The following is a 24,261-nucleotide window of genomic DNA, read 5'->3' as shown; positions in this document are numbered from 1 at the left end:
GTTCAAATTTCACCCCCTGTGCTAGAGGGCTCACTGTGCCTTGGGAGGAATCTTCCTGAGGTAGTGCGTATAGTTTTTGCACTGCCGTTCCCTACTAAATACACCAGGGACAGTGCCTTTAACTGCAGCTGGGTCTTTATAGGAGCCTTGGTAATGAAGGTTGCCCAGATGATGTATTGAATCAGTGCAGTCCCTAGCCACCTCAACGTCCTTGATTGGTACTGTCTTCTTATGGGAAGTGGCTGGCTGGAGCCAGGTCCCCTGACAGAGGCAGAGATTGTGGGCACCTTGTTTCTCTGCAAGCCTTCCCTAGGCAGACTTGGCACCACTGGGGATTCTGCACCCAGGGTTATGCCAGTGGAAGCCAGCAGAATCCAGAAGCCAACACATTGAAAGGAAGACAAAAGTTGGCCTGCACACAAGTTAACCCCTACTGTTTTCAAAGAGTACCCAGGGATCTATTACCTTCCACTTGAATAGGCACCTTAGTGGACCAGAAGCAACCTCAGACTAAGGTTTTATCTGAAGCATGGCCTTTATAATAGGATAGATATTTCCTGGTTCTGCCCCACAGCATAGACATTGGGAATGAGCTCTAGTCCTGGTGTGAACTTGAAAACTTTCAGCATTATGTTTGACGCATACATAAACACACTTAATCTAAAGGAAAAATAATTTGTGTCAAGGCCAAGAGCGTCTGTAATTATCTAATTCCAACATTATTAAAGCAATAAATGAATTAATGAAGTCATTACATTCATCATTGTGTTCTGTACTGTAAATTCCTCCTAAAGCTCCTTTAATTCTCCTTCCTTTTTGATGGCTATGGGCAATTTGCTCCCATCCTTAAGTGTAAATTTCTGTCTTTGACAAAGGCAGCTCTTGAACTGCTCCATACATTTCACTGATGGATGATCCTGATTCAGTGGAGGTGTCTGGTAACAACAATAGCTGTTAGCTGTTGCACTGGGAGAGCTACACAAAGTTATTTCTACCACAGCCATTTGAACTACACATTTGCTAATTAAAATGACTGTAGAAGTGACACATTTCTCACCCCTAAAATGCAGCAGGCTCAGTGCTAGACATTTAAGTGAATCGCTAATTATTCTTGACATTTTTTGCATTCTTTCAGAGCATTATGTTACCGAAGAAACATATGGGAAGAGGATGTGTTGGATTGCCTCTGTGAGGAAAACAAAAGTGGAAATGTTTTTATTGTGTATTGGCTTGATCCTAATGAGCATCCTCAATTTACATTGACTTCATCTGGAGCTGAGAGGGCTCACCATCTTGCAGCATGGAGCCTTAAATAGTCAGGGCGACTGGGCTCTTAGAATCTGTGATTCTGTTTCAGAGGAAGTATTGAGCTATTTCAGTCTACTGTGGCTTGCCCAGGTTTTCAAAGAGAGAATATACTAGCAGGTATTACCTGGTGTGAATTGAGTAAGGTGGGATTCAGGAGAAACCTTACCACCTTCTGTTTCAAATGCATTTGTTTGACCTTGCCTTTTCTAACATAGTCACATAGCAACGTGTTTCAGAGTGGTAGCCATGTTAGTCTGTATCAGCAAAAAGAACAAGTACTTGTGGCACCTTAGAGACTAACAAGTTTATTTGAGCATAAGCTTTCCTTGTGCTATTTTTCCCCTACTGTTACTCACACCTTCTTGTCAATTGTTGCAAATGGGTCATCCTGATTATCACTACAAAAGTTTTTTTTTCTCCTGCTGAGAATAGCCTACCTTAACTGATTACTCTCTTTATAGTTGGTATAGCAACACCCATTGTTTCATGTTCTCTGTGTATATATATCTTCCTATTGTATTTTCCACTGCATGCATCTGATGAAGTGGGCTGTAGCCCACGAAAGCTTATGCTCAAATAAATTTGTTAGTCTCTAAGGTGCCACAAGTACTCCTGTTCTTTTTACATAGCAACATGTATATTACCCCCCACCCCCAAAACATAAAACCCTACCAAAACAAGACAGTCCATTGTACATTTTTCTCCCACAGTAGAGGATGAGAGAATAAACATGTGACTGACACATAGCCATGCTGCTTACTGCACTTCTGGAAGGTGCTCAGGCACTACAGTGATGAGTAAGGGCTTGTCTACACTTGAAACACTGCAGCAGTACTGCAGCTGCACTGTGGTAGAGCTGCAGTGTAAATGCTATCTATGCTAATGGGAGGGGTTCTTCTGTCTGCATAGGTAATCCACATCCTCCAGAGGCAGTAGCTAGCACTACCGACTCTGGGACTTAGGTTGGCTTAACTACATCGCTCAGAGGTGTGGATTCTTTACACCCCCGAGTGACATAGCTGGGTCAATCTACTTTTCCAGTGTAGCCCAGCCCTGAAGTATAAGAACCTGAATACAATAGAAATAGAATAGGGATCAGGGTATAGAGGAGTTGGGAGCAACGATTGCCTATTCACCCCTTTCCTTTCTCTCAGCCAAAAACTCCACCTCTTCCCTTTCAGAATAAAATTGGTGGGAAGCTATATTAAAGAGAATGAGGAGAGAAATGGGATTCCCCTCCTTGGTGTCCTCTTGGCTGGTTTCTCTCATTCTCAAACCCCTTCATGGTACTTTTTAACCCTGTACCTGCAGATCCAGCTCTTTAAAAAAACCAAAACCAACTCCTCTGCTGAGAGTCCTACCTTAGTTCTTGCTCGTCTACTTTTGCTTCAGAGCTCTCTCCTCTTCCATGGGTTTTCCGTTCTTGCAGAAAACCTGGTGAAATCTATGGCCTGTGATAGGCAGGTCAGATGAGATGGCAATGGTCCCATCTGGCCTTAAAGCCTATGAATTTTTTATGCTTTTGTCTTATTTTCTTAACTTTCTCCTTTGCTCAGACCTCCTTTCGCTTTCTAGTCTTCAGTCAACTCTCTCTTCTCTCTCTTCCTACTTCTCACACTCCTATCTCCCCCCTCACATTCTCTGTCACAATCTCTGCTACATGCATGCTCACTCACTGGACCAAGTTCAAAGGTGATGCTTAACTTAGACCTGCTCTACCTCTTCTTACTAACTAGACTTTTTAGGCTCGATTCTCCACTGCCTTACCCTGTGTAGTTCTTTGCACAACCACTTGTGCAATTCTGATTTGACAGTTTGCACCAGTGGAAATGACTACACAAGGTGTAAGGCAATGGAGAATCAGACAGAGTCCCTTAAAGGTACTTATGCACGCTCTGGTAATATGTAAAGGATATCGCATTAATGTAATGTATATGCCAAGGAGTCAATAGAAAGTGTGAAAAGTCATAAATTACAGTTGCTTGGGGGTCTTACACCATTTTTCTGGCTCCTTGTAAGTTAGTTGCTTGGGGGTCTTACTACACCATTTTTCTGGCTCCTTGTAAGTTATTCCAATGCTGACTTTCTTACACTTTAAAAAAAAAAAAACCAACCCCTAGCATTGACAATTCCAGGATTAGACAAAAAAGGATGGATGGTCCAACTTTTGACCATCGTAGATTTGAAAGTTGAACTTGAATCCTAGAGTTACTGGTGTTCAAATTCCACTAAGGAGATACTTACTGTCTATAGAGCACCCATTTGAGCCAGCCTTAACTTAATGAGGTACTTTTTTCTTCCCAACATACAGGCTAGGATTCTTTCTTCTTTGCTTTTTGTTGTTTTTTACTTTAACCTCTTTTTTAGGGGAGATGGGTTTAGATTACAGAAAAATAAATACATCAGTTTAGACTAGTTTTCTGAACCCTCAAACTTAAACAGTCACGAGGTCCATGAACTGATCTCTAGTCAAAAATAATGCCATGGCACAGACAGCAAAAGAATTGTTACTAACCTAGAAAAACAAACTCTCCCATGCCATTTCAGCAAGAGAGGTGCTTAAAAACAAGGAGTAAGATTTTTATGAAGGGAAGAGTGTGTATATAGGTCCTGATCATGTTATGGACTGAACTCGGGTGTTAATGCTAAGCCCACACAGAGACCCAATGAAGTCATTGAATGGGTGAAGGTATGTGCTTGCATGTACTTAGCTGTGGTAGTGTGGCCATATTTTCCATATACACACAGTACTCAAAACCACTTACAACCTTGCCATAAAATTCACCTTTGGGAACAGGCCAAGCATAAAGGATATGAACCTGAAAGGGAAGAGTTTCAGAAAATTCTGAGTGAGTGAAAATGGGAGTTAGAATGGAAACTTGCAACCTTGTTTTTCATCCAAAATAGGGCACTTCATGCACCAAAATGCACCCAACTCTGTGGTAGCAGCCTCCTGGTTACAGGTTTTTTTTTATAAAATGCTTGCAGAATATATTTGATAACATGTTTTTAGTCTTTATGGTATATGCTGTACAGTTTTCATGCTACTTAAATATATATATAAAGCACTTCAAAATATTTGCCAGTCTAATGTTTTTCAGAGCTTTTAACTCAAAAATCAAAGCACCATGAGTGTTATTAATGGAGCCATCTTGTAGACTCAGATGTATAGAGTACTTTGCTACATATCTCATAGTATCTACTTCTGTGTATGAATGTGAGGGGGCAGCAATGTACTTTTCAACGTATGTGATAACGAGATTGTGATCTGGTACAAAGACGGGATGCTCTTGTAGGTTGAAACTAAACTGGCTTAAATCAAAGGATTGGACAATGATCTTCTAAGTAGAAGCAACAGAATCCACAAATGAAGAAAAGCCATGTATTTAAAGTTCCTTATGTAACTTTTCCCATGTTCTCCAGAATCAAAGCTTTTATGAAAAATGTACCTCTGGTGCTGAAGAAAGCCATCATGCCATAAATCATCTTGTTTGTTCTATAGCCAGACACAGTGACACAATAGAACACCAAGTGTGAAGCGTGAAATTCCCCCATTTGTCTTACTGGAGTGTAAACATCAAAGCCTAGCTTTGACTACCAAAAATTGCTTACATTTTTACACCACTTTGTCAAAATAGAAACACACAGTTCTAGTCACAGAAACATTTAATGTCAGCCTACGGTTTAAATATGTTCATTTTTAAATGCAAAGTACAATTGGCTTCATCTTTAACTGGTAAATTCACACGTCAATATGTACGTTTCTTTTACTATCCCTAGTTAAAAAGTGAAATCACACTGGTGCCACTGTGTAGGTATTGCACACCTCAACGTAGCTGCTTGGAAAGACTTGTCTCCCGCAGCCCATAGAATGGGAGTGCACTCAAAACTAGGAAGGTTTTCTGTTTTTGTCTCAATTTTGTTTAAAACTTATTTTAATATATTATCAACATTAACCCTTGGGTGCAAGTATTTTATTTTTTTTAAGCAGTTAGCTAATTCCATCAGCATATACAGGGGCGGCTCTATGTTTTTTGCCGCCCTGAGCACGGCAGTCAGGCGGCTTTCGGCGGCACGCGTGCGGGAGGTCTGCTGGTCATGTGGATTCGGCGGCTTGCCTGCGGGAGGTCTACCGGTGCCGCGCCATCGGCATCCCCACCGCCGAATTGCTGCCAATGCCATGGGAACGGCGGACCTCCCGCAGGTGCGCTGCTGAAAGCCACCTGCCTGCCGCCCTCACAGCGACCGGCAGGCCGCCCCTCGAGGCTTGCCCCAGGCACGTGCTTGCTGCGCTGGTGCCTGGAGCCACCCCTGAACATATAGTGGACTACTGGCCCAAGGCTTCTTAAACTACAGATCCAAAAGGGTTAGTGATAAAGGTCAACCAAACTCTAGCAACCCTTGACTGAGAAAAAACCCTGCCTGGAAAAACAAACACACAAAACCATAGTGAAACCATGGACCTTTCTTTGTTTTCCTTTGGTACCGCTGGCAAGCACTGGCCCTTTAGAACCTTTGCGTTTCAGATCAGCTGCTAATAAAACTGAATCACTTTCTTTCAGGAAGCCAGACAGTAACAGTTTTCTGGAGTACATTAAATAGCATTTATTGAGTGTGCAACTGGAGGAGCAGAGTTATTGTGCTCTCAGCCCCAGCTATTAGCACACTTTGATATGGAGCATTCATAACATTCTTTCACCCATTCAAAAAAACCACATGAATAAATGAAATAACATAAAAGAGGGGTTTAAACCTTATTTATACCCTCAATTTTGTAAACAGAAACAGAATCAAAATCTTGTTCTTATTCACAAATACATCCTCTCCTCTCAAACTTTAATTATTTCTATTGAAGAAGGGGCCCAGCCTCCTAGTTACCGGGGCTGGTGTGGGAATGGTCCATCCTAATGTAGATGAAACTGAGGAGAGCTCCCTAGTTCTCTGCCAGATGGGCACAGGAAAAGATGGGTGGCTAATAGGAGGAGTGCATAGGTGTCTCAGTGGGAGAAGACTGACATCTCAGGTTGTGGAGAGATCCTTAGTGTAGGGAAGCTTCAGTATCTTCAGTTGGGGAAGAGCTGCCCTTCTTGGGAGGCCTTTGTATCTCAAACAGGGGAAGCTCTGTGGGTGCACGTGGGCAACACACACTAAAAGCCTTCCCCAGAAAATCTTATGGACGAGGCTGTTTGGGCTTGCCACCTCGTTTTTAATTGCAGTGACCTCTGAAGTACTGGAAGAAAAGGCATCACGCTATATACACAAATACATATTTACAGACTACATGGCAAAAGAGGAAATTAGATACAGGGTCAAATATATGGCCATTAGCAAATGAAAAGGTCCCTTATGTGGATCTGGAGGTTGTTCAGAGTTCCTTTAAAACTGTCCTTTTCTTTGAGCATAAGTCCTTTTGTTTTATAAATGAGCCAGAGCCAGCATATCTCATTGGGATAAACAGATGCTTGCTCTCAGTTAAACCATGGTCATAACCTTTAGACCGGCAGGTTGGAATCTCCTAATCTTCTTCTTCAGTGCCTTTGAAGCTTTGATGCGACAGATTTTGGGCATGGGGGGGAAAGGTTTGGAAGAGGCCTGGGCAGCTGCTGGCTGCCTGACAGAAGCTTCGGGCCAGACCAACTCGCTTTCATCGGCATCATCATAGTCAAGAGTGAGGCTGCTGCTATTGCTGCTGCCCTCTGAATCACTTTCACTGGACTCGCTGTCCCCAAAGCGGTTGGTTGTGTAATCACTGACCTCGCCTTCGCTGGTCTCTGCAATGGTGGAGTGGAAAAGGGAAGCACATTCAGCGGAGTATTCAGAATGGTCTGACTCGCTTTTGGCATATGTTCCATGGTGGTGATGCTTTGAACGTGCCCTCATGCTTACAGTACGCAGGACCCCAGCTGCTCTCCTTACTGGCTGTCTTGGTGGCCCTAGGCCAAAGCCACTAGAGAGGTTGGCAAGGTGAGCCTTTGCTGAGATCTCCACAGTGGACTGCCATTTACGCTGTTTTTTCTTGGTGGCTGTGTCTATGTAAGCCGTTTCAAGAGAATACAGTGCATTAGCAGATGCCCGATAAAGTTCAGGCCTGGATGGCGCTGGGGGGATTCGGAGTTGCACGGGGAATAGGCTGGACTCTGAACAAGACCTGCCAGTAACCTCTCCAGTGTATGTAGGTCTCCTGACAAGGCTCTTTTCTCCATGCTGTTTTTGAGGCAGATTCCACTCAACAGGCAGCCTGGCAGCTCCATGGGCTCCCCTTGACTTTTCTGCACAAAAGGTCTGCTTCCCAGGCCTTAGCACCTTCTCACTGTTCCTTCTCTTAACCTTCACAGACTTCATTTTGGAGCTGGCAAACCTCACTCTGACTTGATGGGATTCTGCAGGGACAAACTGGGCATGGACAAATTCACTCTGAGTAACTGGCTCATCACCCCCTGCATTAGCCAGCTTGAGGGTGCTGCACCTTCTGTTAGGCTTTCTGGGCAGGATAGCTTTAGTGTTCAAGATACCTGGACTAGAGACCTCATAGCATATCTGTGAGCAGGAGGAACTGTGCTCCAGGCCTCTCCCTACTGCTTCTGCCAGAGGAGAGCCCCTGGCTGTTGACTTGGCAGGGTAACAACTATTTACAGCTGATGACTCTGGGTCAGGCAGGGTGGATGGCTGCTCTACATTCACACAGTGCACAGTCCCCTGCTGCTTGGCACATTCCCCTTCAGGCACCTCCCTCTGCAGTTTCCCTTCAGCTTTGTTACCTTCCAGAGAGCTCCCTTGTTTTTCCAGCTGGCTGCTGCTGCTGCTGTTAATTTTCACTCCACCAGTGCTGGGGGTTATAATGAGTCTCAGGGGCATTGTGGATGGCTGGCTCTTTGTTGAAACCCTCTCACTGGCATCTGCGTGATTGTTCCCTCTGCATCTTGTCAGCTGCAGCAGTTTGTTGATATAACCCCCTGGCCTGGCCTCAATGACTGGCCTAGTCCTAATCAAGCTGGGGCCTGTAACACTAGGCATGGGTTTACTGGGGGAAGGGTTGTTGTCTGTTTCCAATGGTACCCCCACCAGAGAAAAAAGTGGGCTTTGTAAAGCCACAGCATGAAGAGGGCTTGGGTAAGGATACACATCATTGCCGCTCTTGGAGACCAAGTCATTTTGGTATTTTGGGTCCACACTCTGGAACTGGAATTCCACTCCATGACAAAGGGGGGGCATGGATTTGGGGTCTGTCACTTTCTGAAATCCAGTGTCTTCTGGTAGACGTCTTTCCAGGTCACCTGGATATCGAATGGAAATAAATCAAAGAGTTATATCACAGGTAATTTCTTCTAGTGCCACAGCTTATATTTCAAGGACATATTTCAGAGACTATTTCATATCCTTTGTCATTAATGAGTATTTTAGTGTAATCATGACAAAAATAAGTTTTAATACCCCAAGAACTCTGCATTTCTTTGTATTATCTTCTTGTTGAGACCATAAAAATGTGTTTCTAAAGCATGTTTTCCTCATAACTATGTAAAATCAATGAATGGTAAATGCAAAATGGCAGATTCTCATTTCAGTTACACCAGTGTAACTCCTGAGTAACACAGCTGCTTTCAGTGGGTTTACACTGGTATATAATGATCGGAATCTGGACCAATGATTTTAAAAGCAAAGGACTGAACCCATGTCTTACTTGAGGTTTAAACTGGTCATTTAAGAGAAATTAATGCTTGTGCCATTAAAATGTTTTAAAACTACACAGCTCAAAAAGGCACACAAAAAAGATGATCTCCCAAGAGAGATGTAAAAGGAATCCAAGTACCAGGAAGTCTAAAGTCAAATGTCATATAAAAAAATCCAGTAAAGTCTAGCAGAATTTGTTAATTCTTTTCTCTCAGGGCCAGTTAAAGACTCTCTCAGGGTTAGGCTTCCCATAGCAACTGAGGAAATAAATTCTTGAAATTCCCAGGAGGTAAGTAGTTAATATTATTGGTTCTAATGGTTAACTTTGAATTCAAACTCCCCTCCCCATACTGGTTCATGTGTCTTTTGAAATCTACAGTCCTGAACCAACTGCTTTAACCGGAGCTAAATGGAGCTAAAGTCAAAGTCTCTCTTAATCCCTTCAGAGCTGGAAACTACTGCTGTGTTCTTTTACATTTTGCCTCATTGAGACACTGCAGTGAGCATTAACACTTTAACTACACTGGAAAGCCATTTAGATGCATTTTGCATTTTATAGGCTCACTCCTCCTCCCCCAGAATCCAATGAAACCTCTTAATTGGATCTTTTTCCTTCATTTGATAACAAAGTTGCAGAGGGTTGCCTTTCTGAAGTGAGTCACCCGGGCCGCTCTGCATTCATTGTTCTTGGAGTCTTTGATTCTAGCAGGCAACACGCACTTAAGAGACTTTATTAAATGGGAGGAAAACTGAAAAATTCTTTTGCAGGTAGGTGTGTGTGTGTTTTAAAAAGACATTTGGAGGAACAGACTAAGAATTATCTTCACCCTAAAAGAAAACTAGATAATGGCTTAGATCCTCCACTGTGTCTAAATGCAGAGTTAATACATGGCCAGCTGGGGAGTGAATATACACCATAGTAACTGGCGGTATGGACCCTGCTGCTCCACTAGTGCACTTCGACATACCTGCTGTTTCAGCAGTAGGTCAAAGCGCACTGCACAACTTTTAGTGTGTGGTAGCAGGTTACACATGGCAACTTATTGCATGGCATGCTAGAGTGCGGTAGATTTACACCCCAGCTTGCCTTACACTAATTCTCTGTACAGATAAGTTCTTAGACATGTTCCCTTGAAATTGGGAGTTTCTAGGAAGAATTTCAGTCCCCATCATAACTTGAAGTAGCTTCAGGGCTGATGTAAGTTACACCTGGCTGCCGACAGCCCCATAGCCCCCTTTTCTCCCGAGAACATCCTGAGCTAGGGGCTGGGAAAATAGGTCTTGTAGAGTAACTAACAGCTCTACACCATTCAGGAATTCCCCTTGCACAGGGATTCCACAGGGAGCCAGGTAAATTCCCTGTTTCACTGCTTTGCTCTCATTGGAATCTGTTTTTGAAGTTTTTTGTTGTAATATTGCGACTTTTAGGTCTGTAATCGAGTGGCCAGGGAGGTTGAAGTGTTCTCCAACTGGTTTTAGAATGTTATAATTCTTGACATCTGATTTGTGATATTGAAAGTCGCAATATTACAACAAAAAAACTTCAAAAACAGACTCCAATGAGAGACTGCTGAATTGGAATTAATTTGCAAATTGGACACCATTAAATCAGGCTTGAATAAAGACTGGGAGTGGATGGGCCATTACACAAAGTAAAACTATTTCCCCATGCTTATCTCTCCACCACCCCCCCCCCCTTCCTGATATCTCCTTGTCAAGTGCTGGAAATGGGCCATTTTCATTACCACTACAAACAATTATTTTTCTCTCCTGTTGACAACAGCTCACCTTAACTGATCACTCTCCTTATGATGTGTATAGTAACACCCATTGTTTCATGTTCCCTGTGTGTATATATCTATTTTCCTTCTGTATTTTCCACTGCATGCATCCGATGAAGTGAGCTGTAGCCCATGAAAGCTTATGCTACAATAAATTTGTTAGTCTCTAAGGTGCCATAAGTACTCCTATTCTTTCTAAGTAAATTATGTTAACCTTTTCTGTACTACTAGAAGACAACATGGGGAGACTTACAAATTTCGAACTGTCTGCTGTTCATGCACTGGGACATTTGCACCCTTGTTATTTCAAGTCTTAAATACACACACACACGTGAAATTCCTTTTAGATTGAAGAACTCATTCACAGGGTGTAACATTGGTATCTTTTTGTCTGGCTTTTAGTTGTGTGTGGCTGGATACAAAAGAAAGAGGGTTGTTCTGGCATCTACCTGTCTTCTGCATCCAGCATGGAACAAAATTAGTCTGTTCCCCACATCCCATTCAAAAAAAGGCAAAGGGACTGGAGTTTAAAATTCTAACCCGCATTCTAGCTTAGATAACGTTAGGAATATTTCTTTATGTGAGGACTCATGTACAGTTCTATTCTATTTGTCTAAAATGAGTCAAGAGAAGGGACTAAATCAGCCCTGTGAAACTATTACAAACATGGTATCAGCCCCACAACAAATTTGCTGACCCACTCTTTACCAGGATGAAAATAAAAAACTGTACAAAAATTCAAACAGGAGTAATGGAGCACATTTTCCAAGAGGTCACAATCACTACTCCCTTGAGAGGCCAACCACAAGCTCTAGAGCAGTGGTGCTCAACCTTTTTTTGGCTCAGGACCCATTTGTAAACCTTGATCGTCTGTTGTGACCCAAAGACCTCCCAAAATGCCTCCAGACTTAATCCTGCCTCCCCCGGGGGGCATGACAGAGGGACAGCTGGGCCAAACCTGAACGGCAATATGATCCCATGCACCAGGTTGTAAAGCCCAGAGTGGGGAGCCAAGCCCAGCTAGCCGCGCAACACTTGGACACATACTAGCAAGCCAATTTTGAGTTGCAACCCATGGGCTGAGAAACCCAAGGGCCGTGATTCTCAGCCTGTGGGGTGGAACCGAGTAGGGAGTTGCAAGAGGCTGATCGTTGACTCACAGCAAAATCACCCCTGCTAGAGCGAGTGACAAGGTGGTGAGGTCATATCTTTTATTGGACCAACTTCTGTTGTCTCTCTAATGTCCTGGGACCAACACGGCTACAACACTGCAAGCAGAATAAAAAGTTCAGCCTGTCTAAAACTGGCAGGCAATAGGGCCCAAAGAGGGCAAGCACTTGAGAGGGAAGGAGAAGTTTGCTCTCTTCTCCTATTGAAGCTATTCTGACCCACAGGAGCTCTTCCCTCACTTCCTTTGCACCCCAATATTGCAGGAATTGCCTCTTCAAGATGCTGTGGAGTTGGCTGCCTGGACTCCACAGCCAGACTGTTCAAGCAGCTCACAGCATCTGGAAGCTGCACTTACCCAAAACAGAGCAAATAGCAGGCAGCGGTTGGGAGAGAAGGGATGAGCTCTAGCATCCTAGAACACACCACCCCTACCTTCTCCACCTTTCCCACCCAACATCACTCATTCCCTCACCCAGCAGCACCCCCCACCCATGGTGGTTATCTGTTGAAAACTCTGGGGTCATGGAGAGAAACTGCTAGGGTGGAGAACCACAGATATAGAGGAACAAGGACAGGGCTGGAACCATTAACTAAAGTTCTATTTCTGCCTCCAAGGGTCCTTAATATTTTGCTCTTACATAGCAATTTATAAACATTCTTTAGTTAGGTCTTACAAGACCCCTATGTAGGAGGTAAATTATTATTCACTTTTTATATCTGGGAAAACAGAAGACTTGCAAGAATCAAGGTTACAAAGTAAGTCAACATCAGACCCAGGATTTCAACTCAAGGCTGGCTCTCAGGCCCCTGCCTATTTCAGTAGACCACACTGAGACCAGGAAAGATCAATTAACCTCTCTGTGTTTGTTATCCTGATCTGTAAACAGTAAAATCTGAATGTAAACAAGGTTTAAGCTGTCCATAGTCTTGTGACTGTAGGTAGATAGGCAAATGCGATCATTCTCACTGTACAACAGAATGGGAAAACAGACACCAAAAACTGAAAGGAGGCAGCTCCTTCTGCTCAGATTTTTGCAATCTTCCTCAATAAATTAACAATTTTCTGCTATTTTTCTCTGGTTGAATTTTCACACACCTCTCTCAGCTCATGCAAGATATTTCACAAAATAGCTGCTATTTTGCTGATTTCGCAAACTCAAATGCTGGCAAATGTAATCAAAACTAATCAAACAAGTCTTACAATAACTTCTCAGGCCTTATATACTGATCTACTTGCAAATATCCTCCTTGTCTGTTATTAGTTAAAGGTGCCTGACTATGCTATAGCTGAAAATTAGGCAGTAAGTAGTTTGATTTTATTTTTTTGTTTTTGCTTTTGTGTGTTTTCAAATGCACACTATTGTATTAACTGCACTATTCATATGTCACACTATGATGCTAAATGTAATAAGTGGGACTATCCCACTATCAACGTTCGTCTTCCCTTCACATCGTTCAGTTCTGCAACCAATTACCTGTGGAAACTGGCCTTGGTCTGGACCTGGCAGGAGTTCCAGAAATGTCCGTGCTAGCCTTGATTCGACATCCATCACTGACATAGACTCCCTGGTGCTGGAACTTAGTGGTGTGCACAGTGGTTTCATCTGCAGACTTGGGCCGATAATCAAAGACACTAAGCCGTGTTTTGGGCTGCTGACAGCTCGGCAACAGACTGGTGTGCGAGGAGGATATGGACTCACTGTACACAGATGTGCAAGAGTTGGACAGTGAGCAGGAACCACCATCGCTCAGGTCGTAAAAGCCTGTAGAGTTCAAATAAATACAAACATCTTTCTGGCTTACAGTGAATAAATAGGGCCCTACCAAATTCATGGCCAAGAAAAATGCATCACGGACCATGAAATCTGGTCTTTTGTGTGTTTTTACCCTATACAGTACAGATTTCATGGGGGAAAACCAGCGTTTCTCAAATTGGGGGGCCTGATCCAAAAGGGAGTTGTAGGGGGTGAGGGGGTGTCACGGTATTGCCACCCATACTTCTGTGCTGCCTTCAGAGCTGGGCAGCTGGAGAGCGATGGCTGTTGGCTGGATGCCCAGCTCTGAAGGCAGTGCCCTGCCAGCAGTAGCCCAGAAGTAAGGGTAGCAATACCATACCTTGCCACCCTTACTTCTGCATTGCTGCCTTCAGAGCTGGGTGGCCGGAGAGTGGTGGCTGCTGACTGAGGGCCCAGCTCTGCAGGCAGCAGCGTAGAAGTAAGGGTGGCAATAACATACCATGCCATCCTTATTCTGCGCTGCTGCTGGTGGCGGCTCTGCCTTCAGAGCTGGGCTTTCCAGCTGCCCAGCTCTGACGGCAATACCATCGCCAGCAGCAGTGCAGAAGTAATGGTAGCAGTACCGCAACCCATTCCCGCTACAAGAACCTTGCGACATCCCCGTCCCACTGCTCCTTTTTGGGTCAGGGTCCTTACAATTATAACACTGTGAAATTTCAGATTTAAATAGCTGAAATCGTGAAATTTACAATTTTTAAAATCCTATGACCATGACATTGATCAAAATGGACCGTGAAATTGGTAGGGCCCTATGAATAAACAATAAATCCTCTTTGCCATTTGCTACAGTGGTAAATTCAGGATCACTGGGTTTTTTGATTGAGATTGGATGTCCTTCTACAAGATACACTCCAGTTCAACCACAGTTTTTTGGGCTTGATCTATTCACTTTGGGCCCTCAACCAGCATAACGAGTGAGCACACACTTAACTTTAAGCACATGATCATGTTTAACAAGCTTGAAGTTCAAATGAGGGCTGAGCCTTTTGATAATCTATTCCTATGTCTTTTTGTTTTCTGAAAACAACAGCATAAACTTTCAAATGCAACTAGTGACTGTGAGTGTCTCAGTTTTTGGCTATCCAACCTGAGGCAGCTTAAAAGGGTCTGATTTTCAGAGCATGGTGCTCAGCACTTTCTGAAAATAAGACACCTTTGATGTGTCTCAAGTTGGCAGCCAAAAACAGAGGACCCAAAATCCTAACTGTACCTGAAGAGAAGGAATGATGGAAAGGTGCCTAATTTCTGCTCAGCTCTCAGACAGCATCACAGAAAAATATTAATTGCAGGAATTTTTAATGTGCACAATTTAAAATATCCCAATATTTTCCATTTCACACAAGAGATATTATTTATGTTTAATGCACTGAGCTGCATTTAGCAGTTCCATACCTGCAGAAGGGACGGAGGGGGGGCTGTATCCTGAGAAGCAGTGACTCTGGAAAGAATTTATGGGTCATAGTGAACAAGCAACTGAACATGAGCTCCCAGTGCAATGCTGTGGCAAAAAGGGCCAATGTGATCCTTGGCTGTATAAAGAAGTGGATAGGAGTAAAGAGGTTGATTTTACCTCTGTATGGCATTGGTGCGACTGGTACTGGAACACTGCATCCAGACCTGGTGGCCACATTTTTAAAAAGGATGTTGAAAAATTGGAGAGGGCTCAGAAAAGAGTCACAAATACAGTTTGAGAGTTGGAGAAAATTCCTTAGAGTGAAAAGAGCTCATCAAAAAGATTGAGAGGTGACTTGATTAGAGTATGAGTACCTTGAGAGGAAGAAAATACTAGACTATAACGGGTCTTTAATTTAGCAGAGAAAAGCATAACAAGAACCAGTGGCAGGAAGCTGAAGCCAGACAAATTCAAATTAGAAATCAGATACAAATCATTAGCAGTGAGGGTGACTGACTGCTGGAATAAACCACCAAGGGAAATGGTAGATTCTCCATCTCTGAATGTCTTCCAGTCAAGACTGGATGCCTTTCTGAAAGATATTCTTTAGCCAAAACCAAGTTATTAGGCTCAATACAGGGGTAATCAGGTGAAATTGAATGGCCTGCGCTGTACAGGAAGTCAGACTAGATGACCTAATGGTTCCTTCTGGTTTTAAACTTTATGAGTCTATGAATTCATACAAATTCCACTAGAACCATAATAAATAAATTGTCAAGAGTGCATTACCTGAGCTGGGTCTGCTGTCACTGTCGAGGTATTCGCTAGAGGACTTCCTGACATCCAGCTTCAGTTCACTTATTTGCTGGTCCAGCTGATCCAGGTGACTTTTCAAGCCAACATCCTGTCTCCTTAAACGTGACTATTCACAGGTCATGGAAAGAAGGGGGAAATAAAGAATAGTCACAGTTAGGATCTCAGGGCCATATAGTGAATTTGCCAGGTGTATTAGCCAAATGATGTACTCCTGAAGCAAAAGTCCCACTGAAAGTTTTGCTCAGCTAAGGACTACAGTAATTGGCTAATGTAATGACTCTGAAATCTGACATAAGTATAAAATACTCTGCTTCTCAGAATATCCTGTATTCTGCCTACCTACCCTAAACATTTTCTGTGCACTTGCACACTGAAACAGTTATTCTTCTCTTCCTTTTCTGTAACACACTGGGACTGAGCCAACTTCCTCTGATGTCAATGGGAAACTTTACACTGACTCCAGTGGGGTTGCATTGGGTCCACTGTGTAATTGTGTTGATATAGAATGGTAACAACATCTCCTACATTCCACCTCAGAAGGATCTGCTGCATCTTAAGCCATGTCTACACTAATGAGCTTACACCAACACATATGTATCAATGCAGCTGCGCCACTGTAAGATTGCTCATGTAGCCGCTCTTCCCGTCAACATAATAAAACCACCTCCCCGCTGGCGGGAGCTCTCCCGCTGACATAGTGCTGTCCACACCAGCGCTTCAGTCGGTGTAACTTATGTCACTCAGGGGGCTGTTTTGTTCACACCCCGGAGTGACATAAGTTATACCAGCAAAAGTGGTAGTGTAGACTTGGTCTTAGTGGAGGATAAGCGATACATACACAGTATGTACAGTCTGTAAGAACACTTTATCCTTCACGATGAATGGACACTATAGAATGTAAATTTATAGTATTATCACACAGGGCAGAGCAAGCATATTTGGTTTGCTTACAAGCAGGGGCGGCTCTAGAAAATAGGCTGCCCCAGGCAGCGCGGTGTGCTGCGCCGCCCTTCCTCGGTCCCGCGGCGGGTCCCCTCTTCCCGCGGCTCCGGTTGAGCTCCCGCGGCAGGTCCACCGGAGCCCCGGGACGAGCGGACCTGCCGCAGGCATGACTGCGGAGCTCCACCGAGCCGGGAACAGCGGACCTCCCGCGGGCACGGCTGCGGACGGTTCGCGGGTCCGGCGGCTCCGCTTGAGCTGCCGCAGTCATGCCTGCGGGAGGTCCAGCCGAGCCGTGGGACGAGCGCCCCCTCCGCAGTCATGCCTGCGGCAGGTCCGGTCGTCCGCGGCTCCGGTGGACCTCCCGCAGGCATGACTGCGGCAGGTCCACCGGCCCAGCCTGCCACCCCCTAGATTTGGCCGCCCTAGGCAACAGCTTGGTTTGCTGGTGCCTAGAGCCGCCCCTGCTTACAAGACCCGAACTTTGAAGACATTTCTCTATAGTTATATGGGTATAAAACAAAACCAATGAGTTCAGGATCCCAAAACCATGAAGTTGGCTTAAAAATCATGAGATTTAAATATATATATATTTGGGGTTATTTTTATTTGGCTTCTGGTTTTTGAACCTTTAGGGTTCATGTTTTCAGGCTTTTCTCCACAACCATGAGAGCTAAAAACTTAAACAAAACAAAACAAACAACAAAAATTGACGCTGACATTCTGATGTAATTCCAAGGTGCCAGGAGCTGGAGCTTTAATGAGACTCACAATAAAATTGTAAGAGCTGGCAACATTGCTCAAGGGACTGAAAAGATCTCTCCAGCCTACTCTGGAATCCTAAAGAACTGGATGAAACTTGCAAGGCACAAGAAGTGTGAGGCCCTTTATTAGTGCCATATGTACAAGAAAGCTTAGGCACGAGCCAACAACTACTTCCTAACAAAACAGGGGAGAGGGTTTTTGTTCTTCCTGTCACAAAAGAAATGTTAAGGTAAGACCTAAATAGTAAAGAACAACTTCTTCTCCATCTCATGATGAATGTTACCTTTTCAACTCTCCTTTAGTTTCTTTTAATTGTTTTGAGGAAACTAAACATGTTGTGCCTCCCTGGGTCCCACCTATTCAGGAAATCACAAAGTTTTCTTTGGATGGCTGGAATTAATTGCTTAATGATTAATGTTTTGCCAGACAATCCTTCAGTCTGTAATTTCTGTTTCTGATTAATGGCAGAGAGGCCACAAAGTGTTCAACAAGGCTCTCGGATATTCAGAGATTATTTATTACACCCTTGAGCTTTCGCTTTAACCAATATGCATGAGTTACATCATCCTTGTTAACCCTTCCCCATTGTCCCCCACTACGGGGTTTTCATGTTCTTGGGAGACTTCACACTGTTCATTAACTCCTTCTAGGCTTCAAGAGAACAAGTGCTCCTTAAATTATTCAGATAACTCAGACTATTTTTTTTTAAAAAGCAGCAAGCAGCACCCTGAACAATAAATCCTAAACTCAAGATTTCTCAGTTCACAACATGAATTTGTCATGAGGCAGAATGAAACCATCTATTTGCTTTGAGGCGTACAGATGTGAAGAAGTCTGCAGTACACTGCTTGCGAGGGCAACTGGGACACAATTTTCACAAGCAACTAGTGTTCTTGATGGCCTCAGTTTTTGGGTGCCCCATTTGAGACCCTTAAAGGAACCTGATTCTCAGAAGGCAGGTGGGCATGCCAAACTGAGGCACTGAAAATCACTAGTCACCTTTGAAAATCTTGGCCAATCATTTAGGGCCAAGCTTTGCAGCTTTGAAGTGATGGAGGGTTTACTGTTGACCTCTGTGGGTATAAGTTTAGGCTCTGACAGTACGCATTACTTCATCTGATTTCTGGTACACATCAAATTTTTTTTTAAACGTTTCCCTCTCTCTCCCATATAAAACCAGAGAGATAATGACAATCTGAAGTGTATAGAATCTGTCAAGACCCAAGAGACTGGAATGTCTTTTCTCTTGACATTTCAGCATAAACATACATGTCCCTTCAACACATTTTCATAATCTGATAATTCATTTGGAACTAGACAATGCAAAATAATTGCACTCAATTGACTTCATTTTATAAATAATATTATTTGGGGAAACATTTGAGAAATAGTGGGTGATATAGCCTTGAATTTATGCCCAGTTACATACCTAAAGAACCTCAGAATTACTTATTTTTACTAAGTTTGAGTACTTTCTTTCCTCTTCCTTCTACCCAATGCTACCAAAATGTCACCTCAGGAAACTAGATTAGCTTTCTTAAGAGTCAGTGCAACTAGGTAGTGCCACTCAATGTTGCTCCCCTTCACCATCTCTGCAATGAGAGTCTCATCCTATCTCCACTGTTACAATTACTGGAGATGGAGAGGAGGGATCCAATTGCGAACCTGATATGGTTTGCTCTTGCTATGAAGAAGACACCCAGCTGTGTCCCTGAACAAGGCTACAACCCTGCTAAAGTCCAGAGGCTGTAGTGCAGTTCAGGAATATGCTTAAAACTTGGTTTCACCTACATTGCAAGACCAACCCATGTTTAATCATTCCTATGTTGTATCTGTGTCTTCTGACTGAAGAGCTGCTAGAGGAGGGGAAGAACTTTACCTATGTTGTGTTTGCTGTCTGGGACCTGGAAATCTAGACTCCACCATAGATTAATTAGAAGTGGTGTGTTGCTTACTCACCACATGGCACAATCCAATTTCTGTGAAAAACCTAACTCCATATAGCCTTTCTTATGCCTTTTGGCAACATCCGCCAGAAAAAAGTATCTCTACTTATTTCCCATGACTGCAGTGACACCTCCTGGTGAAAGCAGTCCTTTTCCAAGGGTGAACTAGGACAATACATTTCTCAAGATTCCTGCAGCTATATCTGCTTTTTATTTCAAAAGTATAATTTTATGGTTTAGTTTGCCTCACCTTGTTGAAAGCATAATTAATAGCCAGACAAGTCCTGATAAAACTAATCTCCCACTTTCATGTCTTAGTTGGAAAATATATAAACAAATGTGTAATTACAGCACAACACCTTGTGTCAAACACCAATGGATCACTTTGGTCAGAGGTCAGTAAGTGATTATATTAACCCAGTGGTCTTGAGCAGGCAATAAATGTTTTAAATCATCTTTTCTTTTTTGTTAAAAACATAAAGTGCAGCCATTAGTTAAAATTATCAATGACAGGTAATCAAGTGGTTGGCAGTACACTTGTGCTGCAATTTTGACTTTAATCAAGATATGCTTGCTGCTGTGTTTTCACAAGTGGTGCTTAGGTTCCCTGAAGGTTAAAGCCAATTTTCACTCTGAGATTCTGTCTGATAAAACTGCCTACACTTAATGAATATCCTTTCTGTTTTCACACCTGATTGATAACTGATGACCAAGTCTAACACCAATATGGGGAGGGAGAAAGCTCTGAATTAACTTTGAGTTTACTGATGTGTGTAATTGCCAGTACTAGAGAGATTAAAGCCTCTAGCCTTTGATTGTATTCTTTTTTTATGAAACTAGTTTCAGTCCTAATTTAGATTTTTTTCCTTCCACAAAAATTTACAAATGTTAAATGCAAGGCTAATATCAAACAAATTCAATTATTTCCCTCTTTTGATCAGGCAATCCATTCCCGAACAAAGTATTTAAGGGATACAAGCCAGAAGTTTTCCTGATCCTTCCCCCTTCCTTACTCCCCCACATATATACATTAGAAAAAGTTTGATCTTCAGCTCTAAATGGTTACTTTTAAATAAGATGAGTGCTGACAAGTCTGATATGTATACTACTTAAATCATGTTAATCATCAGCTTTATTCCTTGTCCTATTTAAAAACAGTTCAGGTTAGAGCATTCAGCATTGTCTGGCACATGACCTTCACATTATATTTATGTTATGTACTTTAGTCTGATGAAAATGCACTCAGTAAAAACTGTAACCAAATCTTATTAAATTAAAAAAAACCCTGATAACACTGGCTGTAGTCATGAATTCTGAAACTGAATGTACCAGTGCCCATGTATTATGACTGGCATGCAGGAAGGCTGTCAATGCTGATTAATACTGCCAGCCATGTCTTCGCAAAATTATTTCCCTCAAAAGACATAGCTACGTTTTCTACCTGACACTTAAAGACACTTCTAAATAATTAAGTACAGATTTCCTTCAAATGCATATTCAGACATGTAAAAGAGCCTACATCTATCAAGTGGTCAATCACTGCTCTAAACAAAGCTTCCACTCTCCAAAAACAAGACTTTTAGAGCTGATTTCCAGTTTTGTTAAATCTACAGATGTCAACTTGTAATGGGGAGAATTGTGTACTTAGGTACTACTCTATTTAAATAATAAACATATAAAACAAACAAAATTACATACCACATAGAATAAGATGGGAATTGGTATGTTGTGTAGACAAAGTGTCTTTGACATACTTAGCCAAAACATACATTTTATGTGCAAAAGAACTAGATTCAATGCCAAACTACAGAGATAGGCTGTAAATCATTTGGCAGGAATGGATAGCCGCAGCCACTATTCTTATTCCAAGCAGGCTAAATTACAGTAAATCAAAAAATATTTATAATATTTTTATAATCAATAAAGATAAAACAGACGTTAATTTCAGGCACAAATACCAGTGTCTTGGAAATCACTCATCCTTCATTCCTACCATTTTGCTCCAGATAATCATTTTCACGCTGGACAATCCACTCACACTTTTTATAATAAACTTGAAATGTCCAAATGTGCGGAGTAACCAAACACAAAACTTGCTCAAATAATCTGATACAGGCAGGAAATGTTACTTAAAAAAAACCCAGGAGCATCATGATGTGAAGGGAGGGAAAAATCATTTTTCTATTGCACTGCACAATGGCAACGCTTTTTCTCTCACACCACACGTTAGTATAGACTTATGAATGGAACAAGTTCAAGACAGCAGCGAGCGTATCCACAAACGTGCGCTTGTGCATGAGCGCGTGTTTCTACCGCTGGTGTGGACTCATTACTGTACAGACACAGCCTGTTTACTAGCCAGTCTGTGTTTCAGTGTGTTATCACCGGAGGTCTAACCTACCCTCTATAGGTGGGTATGATTGATGGAGAGAAACAGTTATACACACACCCGCTTAATCTGCACTCTGCCCCCAGACACAAAACACACTCTCGGCGTCTCAGCTGCTGAACACCGTATTCTAGAGACAACATCTGGCCCAACAGCTGGGCGGTTCGCTGCCGTGGCGCCTCAGCCCTTACCAGTTGCTCCTTCAAGGCAGTCAGCGTGGCCTCCAGCCTGTGCTCCTTGCTACGCGCCTGGTCCCCGCGAGCTGCCGGCTGCTGCGGCATGGCCAGGGCCCCGCTCACCAGCGCCCGCTGCTTCTCCCGCAGCACCTGGAGCTCCTGGAGGCCGGCCAGGGCCGCGTGCAGCCTCTCCCCGACCCTGCAGCGATCCCAGCCGCCCGGCCGGCGCTGCTGGCTCTCCCCCAGCATCTCTAGAGGCTGCCACCCGCCCGGGCCATGGCAATGGGCAAGCGGGGCGGGCTGCGCGGGGTCTGGGCCGGAGCTGCTCGCCCTCTCCCGGAGCAGAGGGAGTGCTGCGGAGCCACTGCGGCTCCTGCGGTTTTGGAGAAGGGGGAAGGGGCGGGCGGCAGAGGGGAGGGCTGCGCCTATGGCTCTGCGCCCTGCGGCCACCTATCTGCGTGGATAGAGGTGGAAACTAGCCGCGGATCGTCCTCCTTTCCCTCCTCCCCCGCCCCTCCCGCAGCTCCCCTCCCCTTGGCAGGAGGCGGCTGGTGCGGGGGACTGGCGGCTGAGCCTTCTTTCGGCAAGGGCAAATCCAGCCCCCCAGGTTACGTGTCGCTCTGCCCTCCCCGGCCCGGGGGAACGGGCCCCAGCCAGAGAGGGACGCGGCTCACAATGAAGGGAGCTTCTCTGCCCCGTCTTGTGGCCCACGCGTGGAGGCTGCATAAAGCCGGCAGCAAAGTGATTACAGGAGGCTTCGCGCAGCCCTAATCCCAAGGAGTTTTAGTTCAAAATACAGTAAAAGCCTGGAATGTGGGGCGGGGGGCGGTGCCGTGAGGGCTGAGGCTCAGCTGTTTTACATTACACAGCAAGCAGCTTTCTGGATATACACGTTTTCTTACCTCCTTCCCCGGGACCAAATTCTGCACTGATTGCTGGGTCAAGCCCTCTGAAGTCAGAGGGCCAAAATTCCACTCTCACTTACACCACTGTAAATCTGCCAGTAACGCCACTGAAACCAATGGTATTATCCTAGATTTACACCAGTGTGAGATCGGAATTTAGTCCATTGAGGTTTCACACAGTGTAAAGTTAGTTCTAGCCATATGTACAATTTCATATACAAAATACACATTTTGTAACTTCATCTCTCACTCACGATCTGCTGCCCTCTCCCATCCCTCAGATGGAGATTAGGCAACACTCCAAAACTGCACTCAAAGTTGCAATAACAGTGCTTGCTCCATGGTCACCCAGATAGGGTGCCAGAGACTTATGTGCAAGGAGCTGATGTGGCTGGCTTGCATGTCTCACCCCAGAAAAGGTCATATGGAGGGTTGAGGGTACATGGTAAATGGTGCCTGAAAGCACAGCTGACAGTGGAAACCTAACACAACAAAGCTGTTGCTACCCAGAAGTGCCTACACTTACAATTTCAAACACAGGCAGTCACATGCAGGAATCCTAGAAGACATTTGGTCAGCAGACAGCAAGACTAATACACAGGCCAGAGCACTGTAGAGGAAGAAAAGAAGCACTGACACTATAGGGGTCCGATGAACACAATGGACATAGATGAGGCACACTGCAGGAAACACATTTCCTACTGCTGCCACTAGGATATGAACCATTGCTATCATAGCCATCAGTTGCCCAGATCTCAGGTGCGGAGATCACTGTGTGCTGCATTCAAAATACTTGAGATCAGTTCAGCAAGGGTATATGCTTCCTCAAAGCAGCAAATAAGACATCTAATACTGGGCTAACAGAGACACTTACCAGCTGCCCATGCTTCCCCTCTTCTGGTTCTATGGCATACTCTCTAAAGCAGGGATCAGCAACCTTTCAGAAGTGGTGTGCCGAGTCTTCCTTTAGTCACTCTAATTTAAGGTTTCGCGTGCCAGTCATACATTTAAACATTTTTAGAAGGTCTCTTTCTATAAGTCTATAATATATAACTAAACTACTGTTGTATGTAAAGTAAATAAGGTTATAAAAATATTTAAGAAGCTTCACTTAAAATTAAATTAAAACGCAGAGCCCCCCGGACCAGTGGCCAAGACCCGGGCAGCCTGAGTGCCACTTTAAATCAGCTTGCGTGCCACCTTCGGCAC

The 24,261-nt window shown here is 43.8% G+C and overlaps 1 protein-coding gene across 1 annotated transcript; it reads right to left on the bottom strand.

Annotated features, from left to right (window-relative positions):
• Positions 1–5,499: 5,499 nt before the first annotated feature.
• On the bottom strand, positions 5,500–22,624 carry DACT2 (dishevelled binding antagonist of beta catenin 2). Its single transcript, XM_039531796.1, has 4 exons — positions 22,163–22,624; positions 15,906–16,038; positions 13,403–13,690; positions 5,500–8,582 (listed from the first exon to the last, which is right to left on the bottom strand). The coding sequence occupies exons 1-4, from the start codon at positions 22,394–22,396 to the stop codon at positions 6,781–6,783; spliced, it is 2,457 nt and encodes an 818-aa protein (XP_039387730.1). The 5' UTR covers positions 22,397–22,624; the 3' UTR covers positions 5,500–6,780.
• Between the last annotated feature and the right edge of the window lie 1,637 nt (positions 22,625–24,261).

Source organism: Mauremys reevesii, linkage group 3 (assembly GCF_016161935.1).
Source record: "Mauremys reevesii isolate NIE-2019 linkage group 3, ASM1616193v1, whole genome shotgun sequence".
NCBI classification, from domain to species: Eukaryota; Metazoa; Chordata; order Testudines; family Geoemydidae; genus Mauremys; species Mauremys reevesii.
This window is presented reverse-complemented; position numbering and strand designations above follow the sequence as displayed.